At 35.4% G+C, this 27,422-nt stretch overlaps 1 protein-coding gene across 2 annotated transcripts in view; it reads left to right on the top strand.

Moving 5' to 3' along the window:
- The window catches only part of LOC129788589 (uncharacterized), a 95,401-nt gene that overhangs the window by 58,539 nt on the left and 9,440 nt on the right, over positions 1-27,422 (top strand). For both annotated transcript variants that reach the window (XM_055824789.1, XM_055824787.1), the window contains exons 3-5: positions 10,389-10,503; positions 25,064-25,224; positions 27,075-27,214. In XM_055824789.1, the coding sequence (XP_055680764.1) occupies positions 10,469-10,503; positions 25,064-25,224; positions 27,075-27,214 (336 nt within the window). In that variant the 5' untranslated portion in view covers positions 10,389-10,468. The remainder of the gene's footprint in view (positions 1-10,388; positions 10,504-25,063; positions 25,225-27,074; positions 27,215-27,422) is intronic.

Raw genomic sequence — 27,422 nt, forward strand, 5'->3', positions numbered from 1 at the left:
TTCCCCAAATTTTCCTTACAAGCTTAAACAAATATTTAACAATAATAAAATTTATATTTTAGTTTTGTGTATATTTATCTACGTTTTCCCTCATTTTCCAACTATATGTATACCTACATTATATTTTAGTAGGTATACTTTATCTCCACAATATGATATGTAGGGTTATATATTTTCACAATGGGAGAAACTTTTCAATTAATCCTCAGAAAGCAGCTATATGTAGCATTTTGAGAAGAAGAAACTTTCAACTTTCCTAGAAAATCCCTCTTTCACCAAAATATTTCACCCACATGCCACCCAACCACCTCTCTCTCCCATCCGTCGGCATACATTTTAGAGGTAACAAGAAAACAGAAAACAAGCTACATATAAAAAGAAAATTGTTAAACGAAACTTAAATTTATTTGAATGTATTGCAAAGTTTCACTCGGTTTTTACTCTCTGCTTTGGCCTTCCAAAAGAAGAAAATACGTAGATATACATACATATATATTTAACACACAGTTCCTTTCATCTATGAACGTTCAGTGTGGTGGATATCAGAAAGTTGTGCCCAAGTTCCCCATGCATGACTCGTAGACTTTGACTTTTCTACATATAAAAAGAATAGTTTAGGAAACTTTATATGTATGTAGGTATTTAAAGTTGCATTTATTTGAGTTTGAGGCAAATTAATATGATATATTGTGAAAAGTTTTCGAATGAGAACAATCTCAAAAGAAGGCAAATTGCTACAATAATAATCTAATTCATATCTAAATTTTTTTTCTTTAAAATGTAAAATATGAAAACTTTCTTGAAAAGTTGATGAGAAACATTTTAACAAGTTTAGTAAAAAAAAAAATACTTTGAAGGAGAATATAAATCTTAGTTGAAAGCAATATTGGTGGCTTTATGGGGAATGTTTTCCAATCTAAAGAACCACTAATACACGGGTGAACATAACAAGCAATAAATTAAAGTTAGTGAATTCAATCCATAAATTTCACCGACGAGTGGTTGCAATTTTAAAACTTTGCGGAAAACTCCCGAGCAATAGTATTTTATTATATGGATGGGAACACTTAATATGGGCTGGAGGGGGGTGGGTGGGTACAAGAGGGGCTGCTTTGGATACGGGGTAAGGGGTAGTTTGGAAAAGATGTGAAAATTGCAAACGGGTGGTAAGTGCGATGACCCAATGAGAAATTGAGGGTGAAAGATAAAATGGATGAGGGGTGAAAAGGGGGAAAAAGAGATCAAATTTCACTTCGGGAAATCAATTACGGAGGAAATTTATGATGTTAGAATGTCTATTTCCGAGTTTGGGGCTGAGTGAGCCAGCAGCATCGCATGGGAAGACATAAATTTAAAATGGGAATTAATTGTCACAATTATTCCATAATAACTCAATTCCATGGAAATGACTGTTGAATTTCCCCAGTTTAATGGTGCTTATTTTCCACCCATTCGGAAGTCTCTCTGCACCACTTTACTCTCTATCCTGTCGACTTCCTACTTCCAACAAGAAGCTCCGCCAAGAAGTTCCATTTAAAGTTCCCAAATAATGTTTTTTTTTTTGTAAGCAATTGACATGCGAACCTCAGCAAGAAAATATAATGATAGATAGTTACGGGAAAATGCCTACAAATACACGAGAAAATACCCTAAAAATTATTAGATTTATTCCCTCTGGTAAAGAAAAATCCATTGAAAAGCAAGAAAAAAAAATCTCTCAGGAAACAAGATTGTTGCAAGCTTTCCAGACGTTCTATCTGTCTATAAATTTCTCAGACAAAACGGGTGGTGGTTCTATACCTCCGCATGAAAGTTGAATATTATGGCAATAAGAAAACTTCGTTTTGCACTACTAGTCCAATGCGAGAAGACGGTGCGAGAAGCTGGATTCACACACACAAGGGGTAAAGGAAGATAAATCGATTCTTTAGGTTTCCCTTCGAATATACTTTGGCAAATGGGGCTCTCCTTTGGGGCGGAATGGGGGGGCGGTGTGAGGCACAAAATTGCTCAAAGCATTATTACATATAACAAGTTGAAGTGGCTGCCACCAGCATCGTACTCTTATGCTACACATGTTTCACAATTCCTTATTATTGGTAATTGAATGAGAACCTTTCTGTTTTCACATCACACGACGGGCTTTTCCCACCACGTCCATGCTGATGACTTAGAATATATCCGAAGCTTTTGCGTGATGAAGAAAAGAAACTTGAACTGTGTGTTAGCCGCCTGGCAACATACAGATAACACTCTGCCACCAAATATGCGTACGACTTGCAAATATTTGAATTGTACGATACATTCGTGATTGATTGGCAATTTATATTAGATTTAAATTGAAAGATTTTCCTCAGGCTTGTAAAAGCTTTCTTCATACTATTGGAATTTTTTTTATTCATTTTCAATGCATAAAACATAAATTGAAAAGTTTTTACTTTCACAGAAAATCAAATAAATTGAATTAGAGGGTGAGTTTTAGAATCTTTTAGGCAAAATTTCAAGAATTATGGTTCTAAAATGAGGTTTCTAAACAATTTTACAGTCAGATAAAAATTTAAGTCGGTTTCGAAGTCGATCTTAAGGTTTTAAGTCTGACTTAAAATTTTTAAAATACAATAAAAAATAAAATAAAATACCTAAAATAAAATAAAAGGAAAGGAAATAAAAGATAATAAAAGAAAATAAAAATTAAATAAAAGGAAATAAAATAAAAGGAAATAAAATAAAATAAAATAACTAAAATAAAATAAATTTGTTCTTTAATCAGAAAATCTTAATTATTTTCCAGGACAACTCAGGAAAATCCAAGCCCGACTTAAAAAAAACTGACTTAAAACCTTACGATCGACTTAAAATTTAAAGTCCGAGTAGTGAAATCTGCCCCTCCGCCCTTTATTTTATTTTATTTTATTTTATTTTATTTTATTTTATTTTATTTTATTTTATTTTATTTTATTTTATTTTATTTTATTTTATTTTATTTTATTTTATTATATTTTTTTTTTAAATTTAATTTAATTTTATTTTATTTTATTTCATTTCATTTTACTTTATTTTATTTCATTACTTTTCATTTTACTTTTTTTTTATTTTAAAAATTTTAAATCAGACTTAAATAACTGACCTTAAATCTTAAGATCGACTTCAAAACCGACTTAAATTTTAAGCCCGACTGAGTAGTGAATTCCGCCCTAAATAAACAATCCTTAAAACAATTTCTTATTAAAATTTTCTAAGAAAGAAAAGCTCCTCTTTGAGCTTTCGCAAAGCCCTCAAATGATCAGAATTTTTCCACCCCAGTCTCCCTTATAATTTTCCCTAAAATTTTCCAATTATATCCCAATTTATACAACATAAAATCCAAGAAAATATATTCTTAGAATTTTCCCGAATAAAAAGCAATTACAATAACAATATCTGCATGATAATAACGTCCCTCCCATTCTACTTGTTCACGAATTAATTACAATATCGCCTCATTAATTAATTCCATTATGTTGCAAAACACATATATACATACCTATTTACAATAGCATTGTACATAGCAAAGTGTGAGGAAGTCAAAAGATATTTGAAAGGAGGGTTGAGTGAGTGGGTGGGAAGAGTGAGAGAATGAATTGTATATACGGGATTTCTAAATTGAACGTCGTTTTGTCTTATTATTATATCACATCGTCCTTCTGCCATGGTTTTCTACTATGTATACCATCAAACTCCATACTGATTAGCCACCATTGCCAGCCCCAACACGAATATCGGGTCAACAGTGGAGGAAAGAGCGTTGGGGGGAGCAACGGTGGATTGGAAGGGTACTCTTGCTCGGCCATAACTTGGCAAGAAATGTGGATTTATAGATTCTCCTTTTTCCCTGTTGGGGAGCACGAGGAGAGGGGTTCTCGCTCCTTTTAACGAAAATGCCATACGGATTCTTTTCCTTCTCCTTTTCCCCATTGAGGGTGGGGTTCTGTGGAAAATATCTCTCCCACAGACTTCACTATATAGTACTGTATGTATTTATTTAATACAACAGTCACGATTTCTGTTGAACGATTCTAATTGACTTAATTGAAGCGCAACAACGTCAGAATGGTGTCGATTTATTATTATGTGTAGTGTATGTATGTATTTTCAACCCTCCTTATTGTCTCAATTGTACATTTACGTGTGCGTGTATGTGTGTAGTGTATGCTTTGCGATTTAAGGATGAATACCGCAAATTATTGGAATGAATCCACATATTATTGGAATTCAAATTGTACCACACAATCAATTACAGCTTTATCCACGCATGATTGTGGTTTGGAAGCTTCATATCCCCTTCCTCAACGTGAATACCGCACGATGTGTGCAGAATGATAAAGCAAATGTAAGATAATTTGGAGGAATTGCAAGAATTATTATATACTTGGAAATACCCAAACTGAATGTTTGGAAATGCCTCAGTGATTAGCTGGATGTTGCTTTGGCTCAAATCCCGTGGCATTAGCATCGGAAATAAGTTCCTAAATAATACAAGAGGAATAGTATTGCAGAATTCTCCGAAGAATTTCTATTTAGGGATTTTTTTTTATCTCAATTTTCTGCTGAATAAAAATTCTCAGAACCTTGAAAAGTAAATTGAAAGTCAGTCAATGTTTGTCTGAATCTTTGCAATTGCATTTCAACATCTTCATACTTGCGGTTCGTCTGAAAGTTGGCTTCAAAAGTTCCCTTTTCCTTTATTAAAGTTGCAACAAAGCCATTCCTTACATTTAAATTTAAATTGAATTAATTTTTATTCTGAATTCTTAGAAGAAAATGAACGAATTTATTTTGAAAATTTATCAAAAGATTTATTTGAAAGCTCACAAGTAACTCAAGCTCAGGCGCCTCCACTTTGCCTTCAAATCAACACACCATCTTCCACAGAAACTTGCCAAGAAGCCCTCTAAACTGCAAATTTCCCCCATGTCGTCGCCCTTAAAAGAGAAAAATTTCAAAGCCCAAAACTTCCCTGAAAAAAAAATACACCCCTCACTTGATTTTGAGATTCTTCATTAGGCTCTTATATACAGAAAAAAAGTAACTTTTTCCTATACTGCTCCGTCTCTTTGATTATAATATTCTTCCTCCTTTTCTTCCCACCACACTGGCATTTATATAGCAGCAAGAAAAAAATTGACGTGATTTCCTGGTCACAAATTGCCTAGCTTCCTTATAATACCACATACTGTCAGATTTCCTGGTGCGCGCATCCCACACCCTCGTCGCTAGCACAGAAGATTGGGGGATGTTTTTGCTCTCCATTTTGCCCATCGTCGCATGGGTTGTGGTGCGAAAAATGAATGAGAAAAAGTGTAAAAGTTTTCCTCAACATTTCCACCCATAGAAAAATTAAGGTTTCCATCAGTTTGACTAAGTGCGGTGTCGACGGGCCAGAGTGAGAATGGGGTGACTATATGCGATGAAGTGGGCGGCAGTGGGTGGGGTTGGGGTGTGTAATAAAAAGTGGGAACCGCAAAATACCCAATTTCCGTGGCATTTTTATATCAAATAGGTAGTATACACTCGTGGGAATATGGTACAATAGAAAATTGAGTGTCACTGAGGAAGAGAGAGAGAGAATACACCAAAGGGGTTTGCGGAGGGGGTTGTGCGAAAATCCTCTGTATGTGACCATCTTGCTGGCCATTAAGTCATGGAGTGTGGTAACCCTTCATTTATGAGTGGAGGAGTCAGCACAAATTTATACAGAGTGTGTGTTCGAGGGGGGAGAAGCAGGGGTTGTCTGGGATGCGGAAGAACGTCCTTTTCGGGACTCCCACAATGAGTGTGGTGTGGAACCCTTCGACATTCAAGCCCCCCTGCCCATCAAAATGCCGGACGGAAGATAGAGAGCTTTATTGTCGATTGGACTTTCTCGATATATGTGGTTTTGCCTACAAGAAAATGTGCTTTAATGGCTGAAAGATACGAATATAAGCATATTTCCCTCAATATGACTTGTAATAATTTCTCTCCCATAGCAATACCTTCTATGTACATTACAGACAATATTTCTCTCATGGTGGAGAACTACAAAGTAATAGAGATAGATGACAGAGTTGTAGAGAGAAAAGGCGAGCGCATGAAAAAGGGGCAACTTCATAATTTTCCACCCTTTGCCAGTTAAACCCCATTTTTTCTGCTATCCACACCACAATGATAAGAGAATTTGTGTGCTATCATTTTAGCGCAATTTGGCCTCCGGGAAACTCCTTTCCACCATCCCCGCCCACTCCCTTTGCCATTCCACAGTGTCATGTTGCTCCTTTTATGCTACTACACCACAACAATATCCGAGTAGACAATTTCTTTTCACACAATTCTCTGGAATTTATGTATTTAAACTCTCATGTGCAAAAGCATTTGGAAAGTCTTTTGTATGCAATTTCCTGTGTTAGTCATTACTACAATATATTCAAAACCAAACTGCAATAAAGTTTCACTTCACCTGCTCAACCGGTCCCATTGATTAAACTCACCTGTGCATTGGTTTCCCAATTAATACCTACTTCTACTGTTAAAATAATATTTAGAAATTTGTACATAGGTTTGTGAGTATTTATTTTCTTCCTATACCGTCATATGGGGTATTTTGTGCTTTATTTTAGGGGGAAAATTATATTTTTGCCCCACAAAAATAATGTAAATGATTAATTTTTTAATTAGGCCTTGAATTAGGTACATTTTCATTTATTTTCAAAGACAAGAAAAATCATTTTTAACCCTCTGTCCGCCAGAAAAACTACTCTTAAAAGGTACGTAGCCAACCTTAGAGAGACTTTTCCCATTTATGTAGTCAAGATTGTAATTTTATTGATTTCCTGTAAAACTGTAGGTCAGTCGTGTCTGCGTAGTAGGACCGTCGTCAAAAAAAATTCTCCGCGATAAAACGGCTTCAGAATTAGGAAATTTGCCTCCAGAGTGGGACAATTAGTACTATTGGTAAGGCAGAATACTAATTGTCCCAGTCTGGGAGCAAATTTCCTTATTCTGAAGCCGTTTTACCGCGGAGAACTTTTTTTGACGACGGTCCTACTACGCACACAACGACTGTAAAAGGAAATTAAATTAAAAAAATAAATGTTTTTCATTGAGTTTTTAAAGTATTTTCAAAGCAACAAATAACTACTGAATTTTAGAGAATTTTCGTTTTAGAACAGCACAGAAATCTTCCTATAAGTGTCGCCTACGTACCACTCCATGGCATTTGAAAGGTTAAAAAAATCCTCATTAAACATTTTTCATTTCATTCTCTCATCTTCATCTTCAAATGCCTAAAAATAAACTAAATAAAATAAATTCTCTTAATAGAAAAAAATGGAAGAATTATTAAAAGCAAATGCACATACTTAGTGCTCTATATATAGTAGGAAATGAAACGTAAAAAAAAGTGAAATGTGTAAATTATTTGAAGTCCCGGAGATATATTGTTTGAAGTATATAAATTCAAATTTCAGCGACATGGTCTCTAAATTCAATTTCCACGGTAGACAAGCCAATTTTGCAAAAGCATCTTGCGTCTTATCCCCGGTAAGGTGAAGAATCTCCATATATTAGCGGTGTGGCTGTGAGGGAGATGTGCGACGAGATGAGGGGGTGCGCCGGGATGTGAGCATTCCCGGTATTTTTGTGTCATTTATGCGAGTGGGGTGTGGGGGTGGCTTTTATTAATTTCACCAGGGAGAAAAGAAAATGTCTTCGCGTCTTTATTATCCAGCCACGTTGTCGTGTGTATCATTAGACACTTTGGTGGCTGGAATATTTATTATGGGGAAAAAGCTTTAATTTACCACGCGTGTGCGTGCACAACCTTCACTCTTCAACATCTTTTCCTTCCTTTCAAATTTCTTCATCCGTAACTTTCAACAATTCACATTGTGCGTACACAATAATGGGGGCGGATGGGTGCTCTCACTCTCTCTCCTTTCCTCCCTCTTCTACCACCTCCCGCCCCTTTTTTTGCTCCACTTGGTAAAATGTCATAAATTCTGATAGCTTTTCTACAAATAAATTTTCCATGGGTGACAGTCGATGATGAAAAAATAAACGTTACACGTGAAGTGTTATAGTATAGAAATTCAGGAGGAGAATGTTCAATTTACAACACTGATTTTACTCCATTTTCCTGAACTCCCACCCCCCCCCCTATGCCATCCATGCTATATTTATTCATATATGTGTTGGCACTATAACCCCATCCTGGGGATGGATAAAAAATGTGAACAATAAATCGATAACAATGGGATTTCATTTCGGTATTCTGAACACTATGGGAATAAACCTTCCTGGGGTATTCTAAATTCACAACACAAAAAAGCTCTCGCACCCATTCTTGTATGCCTCCAGGTACCGTACATACCTTGATTCTCTTCACCCTGTTCACCCCAGCATGCTACATATACTACACATAACATAGGTAGTCATATATAGTGTTAAATTTTATTAGGCTTTTTGGTGAAAAAAAAAAGGGAGTTCTCTCTGCTTTTCCCTCTGCCAAAAAATCAACAGCTATTGAGCTTTTTTGCTCAAGAGAATTTTCTACTTGATTATTCTTCCAAAAAAAATCCTTTTTTTTTCTATAAATTTAAATAAAATTTGTTATAAAAATCTATATAATAAAGAAAGGCCTGTTTGTTGGTAATCGTCGTTCCGACTTTTCTATACAAATCCACACCGTTTATCCGATCGCGATGAAATTTGGTACAGAGGCTCCTTATAACAGGCGGTTTCAGATGGCCGTATTCATTTCCCCCCCAAAGCCCCCCTTCAGGTAGCCCCCATAGAGATTTCATGCAGTTTTTGCAAATTTTTGAATTTGGCGCCTGAAATGTTGTATGAAAATGATTTCTTCTGTTTGCAATTTTTTTCTTTTTCGTTCGATGAGAGCTTCCCATCTATATAATAAAGAAAGGCCTGTTTGTTGGTAATCGTCGTTCCGACTTTTCTATACAAATCCACACCGTTTGTCCGATCGCGATGAAATTTGGTACAGAGGCTCCTTATAACAGGCGGTTTCAGATGGCCGTATTCATTTTCCCCCCAAAGCCCCCCTTCAGGTAGCCCCCATAGAGATTTCATGCAGTTTTTGCGAATTTTTTAATTTGGTGCCTAAAGTATTGTATGAAAATGATTTCTTCTCTTTGCAAGTTTTTTCTTTTGGGTTTGATAAGTGGCCCAAATCTGCCTTTAAACCATCACAATTTATTTTCTCTCTAAAATTTGCGCGAAGCGCAACAAATCCCCGCGAAGCGGGGCGAGGTAAATTGGAGCGAAGCGACAATTTACCTCGTTATTCATAAATAGAATCTGAGTATGAGAATATTTCCCATCAGTGTGCAATATTTTCATCCTTTAATCTCTTTATATTATGGAACAATATAACCTTTCTTGCACAATATGCAATTTTTATGCATCACTGACTTTGCCAGCAAGCACATATTGTAATTTTCTCATCATTATTGTACAAAAAAGACCCGTCAATACACAAAGGCACACCACAATGGCGAGGTAGAATATTCCTTGAATCATCAGGCAGATTATGCCACAAATTCCATTCACAATCAGTGAAACCAATAAAAATCTTCTTTACTTTTTCATTTCATTCACCGTGTGCAAGAAAATTGTGCAGGGATTCTGTCGTTCTGTGCTGAAAATTATTTTATTCAATTCTCCCCCCCCCCACTCCATTTGGGAAGTCTTATAATCATTTCAAGCACACGCAAGGTATTTTCAGCATCACTGCACATATTAAAAAATGTACCATTTTAAATAAATCTTCTCCTATTGAGAGCATAAATGAAAATTGCGTTTTGCAGTGAAGAAACTTGAGGAAAATTTCACAATTTAATTAGAAGAAATTTATAACTTCTAAAGTTTTTTTTTTATTCATCACTTTAAATGCAAATTAAATTGAAAATGAATTTTTAATTTTGAACTTGAAATAATATAGAATTGTTAGTAATTGAAAACCTGATGAAGGGGGCAAGGAACTTCGAAAAGTTTAAGAGGAAATTTAAACAGAGCCACATCCTCTGATTTTTCTTCTTTTTGCTCATTTAAATTAGACAATTTTCTTACAAGATGTGATCCAATTTTTATGATTTTTTTGAGACAATTTTGAAAATTTTTTTTATAAAAAAAACCTTCAATAATTTATTTCAATTAATAACATTTTGTACAATTTATTCCTAGAGCTTTTCCATAATTATTACACCAAATGATTCCCAAGAAATTCAATAAGTACTTAACTATGCAAGAGCCTTAAATTGACAGGCTACACAGCGAGTCTCAACTGTATAAAAAATTCTTCAATTTATGAAATTTTTCATGCAAATTTTCTCCGATTTTTTTTCTCATTGCAGTTGACAATGGACTTCAATTTGATGCAGCTCGTGCTTTTCTCAAGGAGCTCGATGTCAGTGAACCCGTTTGGATTGGCTTAATGCGTCCCCAAAATTCCGATAGATTCGTCTGGACGTAAGTTTATTGATATTAGTTATACGTTTTTATGTGTTATGACCGCGCAACGAAAAAAAAATGCTGTGTACGGAGAAAAAGGAGGACGGGGAATGCAAGTGGATGAAATAAAAGGCATCATAAATCTTTGATGGTGGTAAAAAAAATGAATTTTCAGAAAATATGATGGAAAAATATGGGGCACGTTTTGGAGATTTCCAATAAGCTAAAATGAATTCGACTAATAAATTTTTCGCATCTCCCGTTCCTTCGCAGCATTTTTTTTTAGCGTTCGTGCACATAAAAAGGAGCGAGGGACATATAAAGCCACTATAGAGCTGCATTGAAAATGCATTCTTTCCGAACTATATTTTATCGTACATGCCACTTGCAATTCAAAATTTTTACCATTTACTAATACCCCACACACACAGACACACGACACGGGAGAATACTCCCAGAAAAGTGGAGAAAAATCAATTTTCCTCCCCACTTGCATCCGCGAAGAAAATCATGCTCTATTTACATTGCGAAAAACGCGAAAGGGAAAAACATTCAAAGTGAAAATGGGACAATAGACCCATATATATTTTGCCAAATGATTGGATTTTTTCTATTGAATGCAGATTTTTCAATTAAAATGATTTAATAGTTTTTTTTTACTTTATCCTTTTTATCCCTTCTTAGTCTGCGAGGTGGTTTAAAGAATGGAAAATTTGTGATATAATTTTTATGTGAAGGAGCATCTTACACTGATAAATGCAAGACATTGCATTGTGAGAGGATTTATTTCTCATGAAAACCATCTTTGTGCATTAGAATTTGCAAGAATAAGAGTTGAAATGGGGCTATTTCTGTAGATTAAAATAAGTATTTTTTCGGTGCTCCTTTACACTAATAATTTTTATAATAATTAGGGGAGAACGGACTAAATTCGACCCTTTGAAGTTTTAACATATCTAGATAAAATAAAATTTGTTCAACGATCATTTTTTCTTCAGGCCACTAAACTCTGATAGCTATGTAATTATTTAATTTCTAATATCTCAATTAAATTAATTTAATGAAATTCATTTCAACTCTATCACAAAATGCGCGATATTTTAAGAAAGCTCCAGCGAAGAGGATTTTGGGGTGTTTTCCTCTCATTTTGTCCTTCGCCCCCCATAAATAAGGGCAGACAAGACAAAGCTTTGGAAGAAAATTTCACCGACAACCATCAGCAGTCGCTTTTCGGCAGCATCCCTTTTGTCGTCTATCTTCCGGACATATCTCGTTGTGTGGCAAGGCAAAACACCCTGAGAAATCCTCTCCACATAAGGAGGCTCTCCAATTGGGGATTTAGCGCAAAATTACTTGCCAAAATGGGATTGGAAAGTTCTTGAGTATCAAAAGGATTTACTACGATTTAGTTTTGTTTCACTCTGTGAGAGCTTTATTATTATATATTATGTATGTATCCCATTTTTGTTACCCCCATCCGCGGTTCTTCCCCCAAAAGCTCCCAAAGATATTCTAATGGTTTTTTTTCTTGCCAAATGTGTGGGTGTATGAAACGAGTTAAGCATGTATTACTAATTAATGGTGGAGATGGGATTTCTCTGCTTAGTCTCTTCGCGTTCACTGATTACGAATGAAAAGACAAAAAAAAGAGAGAGAGAAATCACCTACTACCGAGAGATAATTTGATGCTTTTCATTAAAATAACTCACAAAAGTCAAATCAACAAAATAAGAAGGATGTTTAATCACAAAGGATTAAATTCATGGCTTGTGGTAACATTTTCGCGAATTAAAAGGACATTATTTATTATGGCAATGGGTGGATCAAAAGGGATTCCTTCGGCGGAGATATAAATTATAATGTTTAGCTTGTAAAGCGTGTCATTTTCCTTCCATTTTATATATATTTCAACTATAACAATGGAAGAAAGAGAAGAGATCTTATGAGGAAGATAAAGAATGTGAATTCCCACACAGAGAGTTCTCTGCTATGGTGCCCTTTAGCTACTTTAACTGATTTCAATTGAAAAGTATTAACATATAGAAACGACACAAGATGAAGGAGTTTCAATTTTATTGATTACATAGCTGAAGATTGAAAAGATAAGCTAGCAAAATTGGTTAATTTTGTATTTTTTATTTATTATTTATTCTTTTGGGAAAAATTATAAAGGGTTAAAAATAGTTAAGGATGATGTCTTAACAAGGGGTGTTTATGCGACTGAAAATATTCGTATTATTCGCCAAATAAAGAAATCAAATTCCGCAGACGAATATTTCTTTATTTTTAGTGTTAAATTGGTATAGATTGAAGAGCTAAAGCCTAAAGAGTACTAAATTATAGTCAGAGAAGTGAAATTCAATTTAGTACTTTTCCCATTGCTATCAGTACATATACTTTTTCAGCTAGAATTTGCTATGTTTCTGAGTAGAATTTAGTACTCTTTAACTATTGAATTTAGTTCTTCTTCAGCTTGAATTTACTACTTGTTTAGAATTCACTTCTTTTTAGTAATTTTCAGGATTAACTTAAATGCTTATTCGCCAAAAATTTAGTACTTTTTCCGATTAAATTTTGAACTTTTTCAACTAGAATTTTCTATGTTTTCAGGTATAATTTAAAATATATTTTCTGCTAGTATTTTTTTTTAGCAATTGAATTTAGTACTTTTCCGGTTTAAATTTATTACTTCGGCTAGGTTTTAGTATATATGAAAATTCAATCTTAAGAAGTAAATTCAATAAGTAAAAGTATTAAATTCTAGTCAAAAGCATACTAAATTTTAGCCAAAAAATATAGTAAATTCTAACTGAAAAAGTTCTGAATTCAATTGGAAAGTGTACTAATTTTAAGCAGAATAAGTACTAAATTTAATCCTAAAAAGTACAAAAAAAAAAGTAAATTCTAAACAAGTTAAATTCAAGCTGTAGAAATACTTAAATAGCTATTATGTTAGCTATTGTGTTTATTCGCTAATCTTCGATTTATTCGCCTAATTAGTCAAAATATTCGACAGATAAACACCCCTTGTGTTTGAATTAAGGAATGATATCCTATATTAGATAAATTCCTTTACTTCGAAAATAATTTAATTATTACGAAGAAAATAATTTAAATTGTTGTAAAAAAAACTGAAAATAAATCTCCTGAAAAAGGACCACAGAAGAAGGCGAGGTGATTCGCCGAAAGCTCTGGTAAAAATTGCGTTTTTCTCGGATTAACAAGCACCCTTGACACCCCTGGTGCGAGCACCTCAGCTCCTACCAAAACCAATTTCTTTACGTTTTATTTTATCTTTTAAATTCTCTTGAAAACTTTCTAGTCAGATTTAGGCGTTATTTCCCTATTTAATGTACTTATATTTTGTAGCTAAAAAAAAAACTACATATAGCATAAATTGAAATTCTCCGAGATTGAGGATCTCTAAACATTTACACAGCACACAGTGGTGGTCACAAAACGATCGAAATAGAGCTGGTTTAGTGTTTCTTGACTATTTTCCTGGCACCACTGGGGAAATCCTTGCACAATAAGCGGTACATTATGTAACATTTGTAGGAGCATAGAAGCTAAGATGGCTTGAGTGCCTCTTTCAGCAAACTTCCCCATCCCAAATGTATATTTATATATGTATGCTGGAAGGAAGCTAATGCTACTGGATGCTATCCCGGTGTATGGGGTGACTCATGGAATTTTCGGGGGACATCAGAGCTACATACATTTGAGAGGGGTGGGGGAGGAGGATGGAGAAGCGTTGAATTTGCACGTGTTCTCCCGGAGAAGGCGATACACATCGATTGAAAATGATTGTGTATTTATTGTAGGGGCGGGGGTTGGGCCGTCGTTGGGTTTAGTTGAATAAGAGAGCGGGAGAGAGTGTAGTATAGTCTATTGGAATTCCGGTGAATTGTGCTGAATTGGATAAACCTTCCGTATCAATAAATTTGTACACATTTCAGCAAATATTGATCTCATTGTAGGAGAGCTTTTGGGGTATAGGTGTTTTAAGGGGGTAGGTGTGTGGTGACTAAAAGAGTAGCATAGACACAACCTCATGTAATCGTCCTTATATCATTTGCCAATCTCATGTCGATACCTCAGTGTGGTTCATGAAATGCGAATTGAATCTTCTCATAAGTATTACAACAGCCTGGGTGACAAAACACCAATTCACCCCCATCCACCTCGTACTAATTGCACCAACAAACCACTTCAGCCTGCACATTTTATCCACTATAATCGTGAATTCTACAACAAGGGTAGCTTGTGAGGGGGATGCTGCCTTAATTGCAGTAGAGAAATTCATTAGATTAAAATCTCATCTCACATTTAAATTATTTATTGAGACTGAGAGAGAGAGAGTTCGCAACATGCGGGGAAAAGGGTGGCATGGAGAGTAAACAATTTTGCCAAAGGGGCGGCACCGCACGCTTCCTGCGGGAGCCGGGAGTTGGATATAATCTGTATTTGCGCAAGTAAAAGTCAAAATCCAATTTCACAAATATAATTTATTATTTATTCATTTCACTTATGGATATGGGGAGCTTCGGATATTAAATATGTGATGCTGTGTATGTGGGGATGATGTTCCAATGGGGGATTCAGTTGTGAAATCCGAAAATGTATATCCAAATGGCAATTCCTGTGTGACACCCAACAATCTCTCTCCCTCACCCCCAACGCAAGGGTGGGTGGGTGGTTTGGAGGGCAAATCTTCGTTGTGATCCAGTAGCATACAAAACAACAACCAAGCAGTGAACCGCCCAAGCTAATCCAATCAATTTGTTCAGTCAAGCTTCTTTTCAATTTTCCATACACTTTGTGCCCATCAAGTGCTTCGTGCTTTGGGGATCTGGTTGCCAGAGATCGCTCACACCACCGGTATGTGTGTGTGTATGGCATACATGAGAGGAAAAATCGAGACGAGATATCGAATAAATTTTCAGTTCACTGCCGATGGAAATGACGTTGTCGACGATGCGAAAGGGGTGTGGGGGAGGTAATAAATAAAATTTCGAATTAGAAACATTTCACGTGATTTGCTACCAATTGCTGCTATCATGATCCAATTCCATGGGAAACACCAAAGCTCTCACACCGCCCTGACTTTTCATCGCCCCTTATGCTCAAAAGCTCCCAACCACAACTTTTCCCCCAGCACAGAGAGCGAGAGAATGAGAACAAAAATGAAGATTTGTTCTTGAAAATTCGCTAAATGCTTCGTAAAATGTTCACGAGATGATTGGAAAATATCGATTTTATGTCAAATAATAAATTTTTCAAATTAATTTAATTCCATTCATCGTGAATGATTTAATATTCTAATGAGATAATTCAGTTAAAAATTATGCAAATTTTTCAATGAATTTGAGAAAAATAGGTCAAAAATATATCTTTGCAAGTTGATTATTTAAAAATAGGGGATGATTTCCATGATAAAATTGAAAGATTAGAGACTTACCGAACCTTAACATTGTTAACCGTCCGTACGCTGTGATCAAAATACTTACGCGCCTTGCCATGGGGTAAGTGACCGACCCCATAGAATTTTTCGCAAAATAATCCAATTCTTTCTGTCAAATGACCCTTAATAGGCTCCTTAGTACTCCCTAAAAAGTCTTTTGTCCATTATATAACACAAATACAATCTTTAAATACATTTTTTATGATTTTTTTTAGGTTAGAATCATCGAGAAGGAGACAAAGAGAAGAAAAAATGGAACAAATTTGACCGTTACACCAATTTTTGAATTCCCACTTCTTACATTTTTATTAATAACTTTTTTTCTGGCGGTCGGATTTATCTGAAATTTTGATACAATCTTCTCAGATAACTCAGGAACTTATTCCCAAAAGATGGGTTTTAAATCTCTGAGAGTTAGGACGTAATAGCTCGAAATAGGGCTCTGGGGTCGTTCACCTAGCCCCCATGGCAATGCGAGGGTTAAGCAACTTTTCCAAGTTTATCGAGTTTACTTGGACCCTTTCATTAGTCCCTACAAAAGATAAATTTCTGCAAGAATTTTTACAGTTTTTACGCAAATTCTTTCTATGCTAAAAGTAGAGCTTTTTGGAAATATTAATTTATTAGAAAAAAATTTAAGAATTTCTTTAGAAAAATCAAACATTTCAACTGCTCAAATATTTACGATCAGACACTGTATGGGAGTCTTCGCGGATATTGAATACATACAAAATAAAAACTTTTCGGGGTGTTTGATTGTGTGAAAGTGCTGAAATGTTCTTAAAGTTCTCCACAATCCTCAAAGACACAAAGAAAGAATTTCAATATTTTCCCATATATAGCATACAGAAATGAGCAGACAGTGCAGAAAAAATGTGACTACAGCGGTTTAGGGTGATGGACTGGGGGGCTGAATGGTGGGGGAGCGCCTTAAGAGAAAATTTCAAACGGAAAAACTTTTTTTTTCTTTCACAGCAGAGATTTCCATGATGATGGATATACTTTGCTTCTGACATTTTTTTCCGGGAGGGTACATGTCGTCGTGGAAGAGGCAACGAATTACTCTTTCCAGTGCTCACTGTCACATTGTACGGCATCAGCATACTAAATTATATAAAAATCACATACATACTTCTACTTCCTTCGTCATATCCCCATCATTGTTCCCATTTTTACCCTAGGAAGGAATAATATTCAACACACACATGCTTCCACCTTTTTTTTTTACTTCATCCTACTTCTTCACCATGTTGTATAAAATATCTTCTGGTTGATGGTTAAACACAGCTTGGATAGGACAACCTGACGATGCTGAAGGATGTTTTATGTTGATTTCTTTGCCCAACATCTTCCCACTACGGCGGAAGTATATGGTATGTGTATGGGGAGGAGGGGATGTGAAGGAAGAGAGAATGTTTAAATTTTCCCTTTTTCAAGAGTCAAACAAGAAGAGGTGGTGCGCCCCCTAAAGAAGAAAATCCCCTTCTGGCTGTTTGATAGCAAAATGGTTAGTTATCAGTCAAACCTTTAGCGCCTTCAGCTCTCCCATGACTGGGACAATGTGCTGTTTAGCATCTTTTTCGCATGTTTCAGCTGACGAGGAGAATCCTTTCGTTGAATCACCTTAATTCCTTTGGGGAGAATTTCCCATTTTCTCGGGTTTTCGAGGGTAATGAGATAATTTTGGATAATTGCGGGCACCACTCTAGTGCTCCTACATCATCCCATAGCCATGTGGAGTCTCTCTATTAATCGTTAGTTGCCCTCCCAAACTTCTATCTATATATGGAAGGATTCATTGTCTGTATGTGTGTGTTGTGTGTGGTAAAGCACATTGAAAGCTCTCTGTGTACTATATGCATAAAATAATCCAAGGGTTGTGTATTTACACCCCCCTGGCCCCCTCTTAAATAGCCATGGGAAGTACCAAGCTATATATGAGCAACACAGTGTTTGAGAGAATAGTGAGTTCTGTACCACCCGAGTATTCATGGTGACACCACCATTATCTTGCGAAAATGGTACAGCAGGAGAAAATAGCCCATAGAATAACGATGGAAAGTATGTTGTATATACTTATAAATGAGCTTTACCTTATTTTCCCAGTGAGAGTGGGGTGACTTTTCCACCGGAGAATGAGTTGCGATGTGGGGGGGTGCCTTCAATAATTGGACTGGCTCACGTCCAAACTCTCTCATACAACTTCCGCCCCCATTGCTCCAGAGGGGTGGGACTCCATCTGCAATGTGTGTATGTCCTGGAAGCGCAAATTAAAAGCCAATATATGAGGGAGTTCTCAGCAAGATAATGCAATGTGACATTCATTTGTATTTTCAGCAGTTTGAAAGTTTATTTTGGATTTCTCATCACTAAACCCATCAGAGCTTTTGAACGTTAAGTATAATGTATAAAAAAAAATCACGAAAGTTTGCAAATTATCTACAGAAAAAAAAACAAACATGAAAAATCCCTATTTAGTCTCCCCTATAAAAGTTTTCACTGAATTTATGCTAAAATCATGTTATACTTTACAATTTGTGAGGGATTTTGTGAACAATTTTCAAACCTCAAAAGCATTGAGTGTTATGTGGGGTGAAAGTATTGAGAGAGCATGTGGTATACTTAGGGCAATGTAAACGTTAACTTGCCATTGGGATTAAATGGGGAAGCTTTGCGGGTTTAATGATAAAAATCAATTCCTCAGGAGACAATTCCTCAGGGATTGTACTTCCCTCCCGCATGAATCCCCTTTTAGTACCAACAAATTGCCTTTGCTTCCCTTTTCTCTCTCTTGAAACATAATTCCCTCATTCCTTTAGTATTGTAGAACATGGAAGTGATGGGTTTTTGGCAACATTGTGTGGCATTTTAAAGCTTTCCTTGAATAAGGGAATTTCTGGATTTTCACTAAAGTACCCAATAAATGTTCTGGCTGGACAATACGTGTGTGTGTGTGTATCGTAAAATATTTAAGGGGAGAAAATGGTGATGAGGTTGATGGTTTTGTCACTTTACGCTATGTAGGAGTATTTATAAGGTAGTTTGCACCCTCTCACTGGTTTACGGAATGCTTACGAGCTTGTGTGACTGCCTGAAAGCTGAATTCTTGACTCTCTCATCTCCCAACTCATGCCTGCTTGCCTTTTTCGGGTAAGCCTGGCTCTCCACATTTGCAGCGGAGGGGGTGACGGCGGGGACATTGTATTGTATGTAGCATAAGTCGAGGTATATAGCATGGGTACCACACCAAGATCCTCGAGAATTAAAATGTAGAAAGGGATACATGAGAGGAAAACCACAAACCACTAGTGCCATTTATCACAATGTCGTTTTGGATTTTCAATTATATTCCTCGCCCACCCCCCCCCATGCCTCCTCTTCATGTATCCACCCACCGTTTTACATTGAATTACCCTGTGAGTGGGGCGAGGAGTTCTCACAAATGCTAAAAACCGTATAAACCTTCATCCTGCGAGTAACCCCCCCCCCCCGAATCTCATGCTTTTTGTCATATTAGATCACAATATAATGTTGAAAATTCAGCAATTGAGCGGGTGGATAGGAAATGGGCAAGGCATATAGGATGACTCACAATATCCTCGTAATCGTTGCTAATGTTGATGACGGGGTGTCATTTCACATGATAACACCACAATGAAACTAAATTGTTGATGAAACTTCATCCCCTGAACATCATTCACAATATATCCTCTTACACACACAACTATTCTCCTCCTGGGTGGGTGGAATAATGTGTGGATCAGCTTGAAATTGGAAAATGTTATACATAAATGATTAAAATTAAGATTAAAAGCAATTTAGAAATTTGCACTACCTACCTAACATGTTATTTGTGCATAAGTATGCTCATAAAGTCATAAAGAGTGTGGGAGATTAAAAGTTTATTATGTGGTTAACTTTGTGGGATTTTTTGTGAAGAAATTGCGCTATAATTTCACTTGGAAAAGTTAAACATCAAAGTGGGGGCCGCCTGGTGCTTTCTAATGCATTCAATTATTTTTTTAAATCACGATGGAGGCGCCTGGTTCTGTGTCACAAACTTAAATTAACGCAATTAGTTACAAATTAAAGTAGAGGACTTTTTTTACCCGGCGTCTCCACTTTGACACAAAAAAACTAACATAAAAAATTGAGAACTAGAATTCTCTTCAATCGTGAGATTGAAAGCAATTAAAGAAAAATCCTCTTCACTGTGTAAGATCACAAAACAATCATTTATCTTAAATATATATCTAGGTATATAAAGATGTATGTTTTCAAGTAATCTACACCATGAGATCAAATAACATGTAATTAAAATTAATTTGTACGCGTACTTAATAAATCGTTAATTTATTAATGTTTATTTAATTAATTTGATGTAAATTGCGAATTGAACGTTTTTTTTTATTAAGCCCCTCTTTTCATTTATTTTTCAATTATTTTTTAACAGTCTTATGTGGAATTATTTATTTAATGTGCGAGAAATAAATTAAAAAAAATGTTTTTCAGTTTAATTACATTAAATACAGCAGTGTTTTGCACTACAGACTTATGCAAAGGTTAAATTATTTTATTTTTTACTACGAACTACAAAGAAAATTAAACGTTTTATTACCTAATTATTTGTACAAATTAAGGACATATTCGGGAAAATTAAAAAAATATATTTTAAAATAAATATAAGTAAATAGAATCGTGAAAAAATCGTAACGTCGACGGTAATTGAGCAATTTAGCGCTTCCTATCTCTTTGCTTTAATTTCTCTATTTTATTTTACGCGTATTCTTTTATAGGCTTATCATACAACATCTTTGAGTAAAAATGAGAGAAAACAGCTTTCTTTTTACTCTAGTTTTCAACGTTCAATTTGCGTGAATTTCTCAAATAAAATCACCGAAAAAATCATTTTCTCAGCAGCAAATTGATAAAATCATCAAAGGACAAGAAAAACCATTAAAGACGTTAAAGGGATAAAGGAGAAAAAAAAACCTTTCTGGTACGTAATCGCCTATAGTGTTGAATGGAAGAGTTCATTGGCAGAAAAGAAATCTAAAATATACAGCTCAATTGGTTAAGGTTGTACCATGAAGGGAGCCGTCGCATGGTAGATGAATACGATTTAATTTATCACAAGTGGGTGGTGAGACTAGAATACCGTATCACGTTCCATCTAATTTACTGCGGAAAATATATTTTCCTGAACATTTCAAGTCCACGAAGTCGATGGCGCACGAAATAAGGGGGTTTTTTGCAATGAAAAAAAAATCACAAAGATTCCTAATGAAAAGACTTTCCAATTCACTCGCCCCCCGCCACCGAAAACGTGCACGACAATTTATAAAATGGGTGAGTTTGAAGTTCGTGGCAGTGCACGACAATTAAAATACGATGCAGCACTTAATGACGATTGGATTTTAATGAAGAAAACGAATCGTGGAAATTAATTAAAACCACCACCCCACCCCCCTTCATTTAGCGTGTAATTTCAATTTCACAATTGAGATTGGATTGTGTTCGCGCGTCTAAGAACCCTGCTAAGAACCCTTGAGGGCGAATGCAAAAGGTGTGTGTGTATGTAATGGAAAGCACGAAAGTACTTAACTTTCAATTTTCGATGAAAATGCAAAATCCTCTCGTGAACTGTAAAATGCGTTCAGATTATTTTCTCATAGATTTTTTTTTTATTATGAAATTGAATTAATTCAAAGAAATGTTGTTGGATGCTTGAGAAAATTTTCTCTCCGCTTGGAAAATTATTATATACATATATTTGCTATTATAGGTATATCTATGAGCTTTAAAACATCATTGTTCTCCCCTACAGTACGCTGCATAATTTTCCCAGTCAATTCATTGAGTTCAATAGGGGTTGGATAAATAATATAATTCCATAGGCCAATGAGGTAAATGCTAATTTCTCATTTTCATTCATTTTCATACACGTGAACCGTAATGAAATATTCATGCCGATGGAATAATCCGCGGCAACATGTCGTTCACACACTCAAATTGATGGATTAACGTGTGTGGTGTATACCTTTCTTTTTACCCCCCACACACCCACTTCTCCCCTAAATATTATGCTCTATTTATCAATTTGTTTTGCCAAAGGTGAAACTAAATAATCCTTCCGAAATAAATTAGAAAGCTCAAGTGCTATGACACTCCTCCTCTCATTCGTACAACTTTGTATTCATATATGGAAAATTCGTGTGTGGTGGAAGCTCACGTAAATATAAAGTGTGTGTACACAGAACACCTCTATGCTCCTCAACATAGCTATGTAGGTATACAATGGAGAGTCTCATGTGTAAAAGCAGTCCAGGTTTGAGGTGTACACGATGAGAAACGGTGCAAAATTATATTTCAACAGTTTTCCTCGTGTTTATAGTGGCTGAGATTGGGGATGAAAAGAGGGATAAAATGCGGGGCTGTAAGGGGAGGGAGAGAGAGTGAAATAAATGAGACGATTATAAAATATGTATTACATGAAATGTGTGTAAACAATTAAGTCAACTCAATCCCAAACTGTCGGTCTCAATCTACTCGCCCGCCTCCGAAAAAGAGATTAAGTGAATTATGGTATTTTGAATGGGAGGAAGCGCATAACTTGAGATCCCTCTTCCTCATCCCAAATGAGAAAAAAAGGGGGATGAAATTCACCCTGATATGCAGATGATTATTTATTATTATGTGGGAAGGGATTTGTGGAAATGGGTGCAAAATTGGCCAAAAACTCATCCCCTTTCTGAGTGGAATTTATTTTTTTTTTTTTAACATCAATTCCCTCCATTCCCTCACATTAAATTTTATTATCTGCTCGTTTTCAATTTCCGATCAGCTCATAATGATTTTTTTTTCAGATATTGAATACAGAGGGAAAAAATAAAAATATTTTGCATTTTTATCAATTTAAATATTTCCATTTTAAGACTCATTTATGCATCGGATTTGGGTGGAGGGTGGTTTTACAAAATACTACAGTTCCTGTGAAAATTAGGGGATGATAAAAAATTTTGGAAACTAATGGAGTTAATAATACAAATCTTAACGAATAATTCGAATCTTCTTAACAAATAATCCGAATATTAACAAATAATTCGAATCTTGATGAATAATTCGAAGATTTTCGTTCAGATAAACACCCCTTGTGAATCCTAAAAAAAATATTTAAGGTTTTCAGATTTTTACCGTTTTTCCCTGAATAGTTTTCAAAATTAATAGACCACCATCCTCTTTTCTAACGATTATAAATTTTTTTTAACGTAAAATAGCATGGAAAATCCTTGAAAAAATATCTTTCAAATACCCTTTAACATTTCCTCCATGAAAAATAGATTTTTTTTCTTGCTTCGTTAAAGGCACTACAATAAAAATATTGAGAAGAGCAAATTGACCAATTTTCACCAATATATTATAGACGAATTGTGCTGAAAAGCCATTACAGACGATGCAACGTATGGCATCGATAGAGGAAGGCAGTTGGAAGTGTCCAATAGAGTGCATGTATCATTTTGTGACCTATTTTGTCTCCAAAGGGTGTGACATGTTGGATAAAATATATATTTCGTATATAATCTACAAAATATATTCATGAAAGTATGAAAATGTCTAAGAAATTGTGGCAAAAATGCATAATTTTCAATTTATATTCTACTGGACAATTTTTTTTTGCCTTTCAAGACAGAGAAATTTCTTCGTATAAACCCCCATCGTTGCACGGAGAAGAAGTGAAAAACTATTTGCCATATTTCTCTTTCTTGGAAAGTGAAATTCCGCTGTATCTTTGTGGACAATCCCACACCGATGCCGCCTCCACTTTGCAAGACATTTTTGCATTTAAGTTGTACGGTGGTGGTGTAAAGTGAATTAGGGGCTATATATGGGCAAAAGGGGGGTGTTGTATTATGCTTTTGCACCAACTGGTCCCTCAAATCCCATTCACCACGTCTCTTGCATGGCATGGGGGAAATGATGGCCTCCAGTGGATTGTGGAATGCACACAATTGTACCACCGTGTGTAAGCTTTTACCAGCAATGCAGAGGCTTTCGGGGTGATCCAAAGGGGGCTGCTGCTGCTGCATGGGCGGGAAGGGCAAATGCAAAGATATGTGATTTTGTGAATTTCAATTCCACGGCTCCGATGGTGAACCAGATGCAAATCTACCGCCATATCCCTGAGAATCTAACGTGTGTGCTCCAGGATATGGAGTATTTGTGTAATATCATATGTTTGCGGTGGGATTTCATCCCATACACATAGTATTTTCAGGGTGAATTTTGCCATTTTCCCAAGAAATGTTTCCACGGACATAGTACCATACGAGGAGGGGTTAACTAAATTGAACACTTGGGCCAAAAACTAAAAGGGAAGATAAACGAAGAACATCGCATTCGGAACATGAAATTCAACTTCATTGCTTTCCATATTATTGCAGCTACCTATATGTTACCTATATATTTTCTTCATATATAGGTAGGTAGGGTATTATGCAATATCTACTACGATTTTATATATAGGGAAGACTGGGGTTAATTTGGGGTCAAACAAATCACTCTACCAACTTTTGTATAACCGAGTAAAAAAATATTTAAAAAGTATGAGAGAAGTTCTAATAATCTTTTATTAAAAAAGTATCTGAGAGAACCTCTTTTTTTCTCAAAAGAGATATAAAAATTACTCAAAATGAACCATCTACTACGGTATAAATGTGACCATTTTTAAAGCATTACCAATGCAGAACGCCAGAGTTATTTAAATGAATTTTCTTATTTCATATTCTCTTTAACAAACTCTCAAACATATCGTTATATATCCAATTGAGAATCCAATACTTCAGTAATGTTGATTCTCCTCAAAATTGCCATTCTGAGTATTTTCCAAAAAACATATCAGAGTGGATTTTGCTATATATATTGTGAATTGAAAGCTCCACTACACATATGTATATCCACAAATATATAACATTTCTATCCCTTTTGATGGAAATTTCAATATTGTGGTGGTTTAGAAAATTGATACAGTATTTGTGGAAAATATGGCTCTATAGTGATGGAGAAATCTACGTGCAATTTACAAATGCTACATATTGGCAATAAATTATATTACAGAAATGCAAAGCCTCTCGTACCAACATCCGGCTACTGGGCGGAATCCCTGCCAGCGATTGATTCGCCACTTTGTGCTGTTATTGATCCACTTCGAGACTTTCGATGGCATGCCCTCCGTTGTGGTGGCCCCGAGACTGCAGCATTTTTATGCGAACTCAGCGGTAAGTGTGTCGCCCCATTCAAACGTCCTCTCCCTCCCAATAAGCCGCCTTTCCCAAGCCCCCACAAAAATACCTTCCTTTTTCATTTTAGCCCTCCCGCGGGGGCTTTACTTTTGTTATTTTTGGAAAGAGGGAGGAACTGTAAAAAAAAAATCCCACCACCTTTCAGCAGAAATTCAAGCCACAAATGGAGAACCATCTCTGCAATTTCCTCCTTCTATATTATACTCTTTTATTGTGTATAGTGTATGAATCCCATTGCACATGTTCTCCACAAACTCGCCAGCGAAACATTTAATTAAAATTGAGTCATTCTTGCTGGAAGCAAACGAAACTCTCGAGCATGCGGGGAGGTATAGAAGAGGAATAATTTAATAAAGTTCTTCATTGTGTATAGTTTTCTTCCAAAAATCCCATTGATGAAAATTTAATTTGAACCGAAATAATACACCCGACTATTGCAATACTATGTTAAAAACTAAATGAAGTTCCTCTAGCTATGTACAAAGATATACAGTACACTCTTTTCCTCAAGCTATCCGCCGGAACTTTTAGAAACAAGTGGGTGGTTTCCTGTTTTCTTTTTTTTCCTTCTTTTTCTCTTAATTAATGAAGGTATTTGGAATTAAAACAACATTCCCTTGAATATTTGCATTGTGAAATGGAAGTTTTATTTGAAGTGAAATTCTTTTCAAATTATTCATAGCTATGTAAAAGATGTAAAAGATAAATTTATTGTCTTTTTGTTTATTTAAGGGATTTAGTGCAAAGATCAAAAAATCATTCGTCCTGTAAAAATGGATGTAAAAGAGCAAGAAAAAACATAAAGATTATTATGCTCATTATATGGGAAAACACTTAAAAATTTAAATATTTTTAGGCCTAATTTTGAGGAAAAATTTAGATCTGTAAAGGTCAAATTGAACTCATATTATTACGGAAAGATAATTTAATTTAATAAAAATTTAATGTATTTTATTTATTAAATTTATTATTGGGCCTTATTCAGCAACCAAGAAACCCTTGAAATTCGCTTGAAATCTTGAAATTTCAGTTCAAAATTCAAAGATTTCAAGGGTTTCTTGGTCGCTGAATAAGACTCATTATTTATTATTTATTGTTCCCACCAGTGCAATATTACAACGAGAGGCAACTCTTGAACTGATATTGACTGCTCTGCACCGTTGCTTGTGATAAAAACTTATGAATGAGGAATATTCCTAACACAAAGTCACAATGCAACAAAAATGCCTCTCTGAGGTTGACGTCAGGTCGGCAGCCGGTCATTAAAAATCAAAGCCAAAAATTTGTGTGTGAGAAGCCAACCCCAGTAATGGGACAAATGGCTATGTGTGTTGTTGTTGTTGTTGTTTGTTGTATTTATTAAATTATTTTTAAAAAATTTGAACTTTATCAAGAAATTACAATATTCGAAATAATAAAAAAAAATCTTGAAAATAATTTTATACCATAATTTATTTTTCACGGAATAATTAGATTTTTCTTATAGGAAAAAAAATTCTAGTTCTTCTCTTTTAATTAGTTAAAAAATAAGAATTTAAGATATCTCAGATTTTTCTAAGTTTCCCTATATTTTAGAAATTTTTCCCATATATTGTGCATAGTCCTTTATCCCTTGACTATCAAGCTCCCAAAAAAATCTTTTCAAATTGAATTTTTAAAAAGAAAAATCAATTTGAGAGTTTTCTAAATGTTTAATTAATATTTCTATTAAAAAATCCTTAGCTTAAGAATCATTTAATGTTGTTTTGAAATGCAAATTTTATGCTAGAACCACAACCCCCGTCCCCGTGTGATGTGTTTGTGTTGAAAATTGCATTCTTTTACAGTACCAAGCTGGGCATCCGATTGCGCAATCACAGCAATGCCATCGCTCACGATCCAGTACATGTCGGACAGCGGCACAGTCCAATTATCCCGTGACTGTGGCGACGAGGGAGGGCGTCATATGACGTGCAAAGGAAAGCAGGTGAGCGATCGTTAATTACAGATTCTCCCCATTCGCTCACACACACACAATAGCCACCCCCATCCACCCACAACGGGGGTTAGCTGCGAGGTGTTTAATTTCGCGTCTGCACGATTCACCCAGTAGTGTGGCTAAAATGCCGCGATTGGATTTTCCAATTCATTAGCGGAATTTGAGGAAAATCCCTCACTCTCTCTTTGTCCATGCA

Source organism: Lutzomyia longipalpis, chromosome 2, assembly GCF_024334085.1.
Source record: "Lutzomyia longipalpis isolate SR_M1_2022 chromosome 2, ASM2433408v1".
Lineage (NCBI taxonomy): Eukaryota > Metazoa > Arthropoda > Insecta > Diptera > Psychodidae > Lutzomyia > Lutzomyia longipalpis.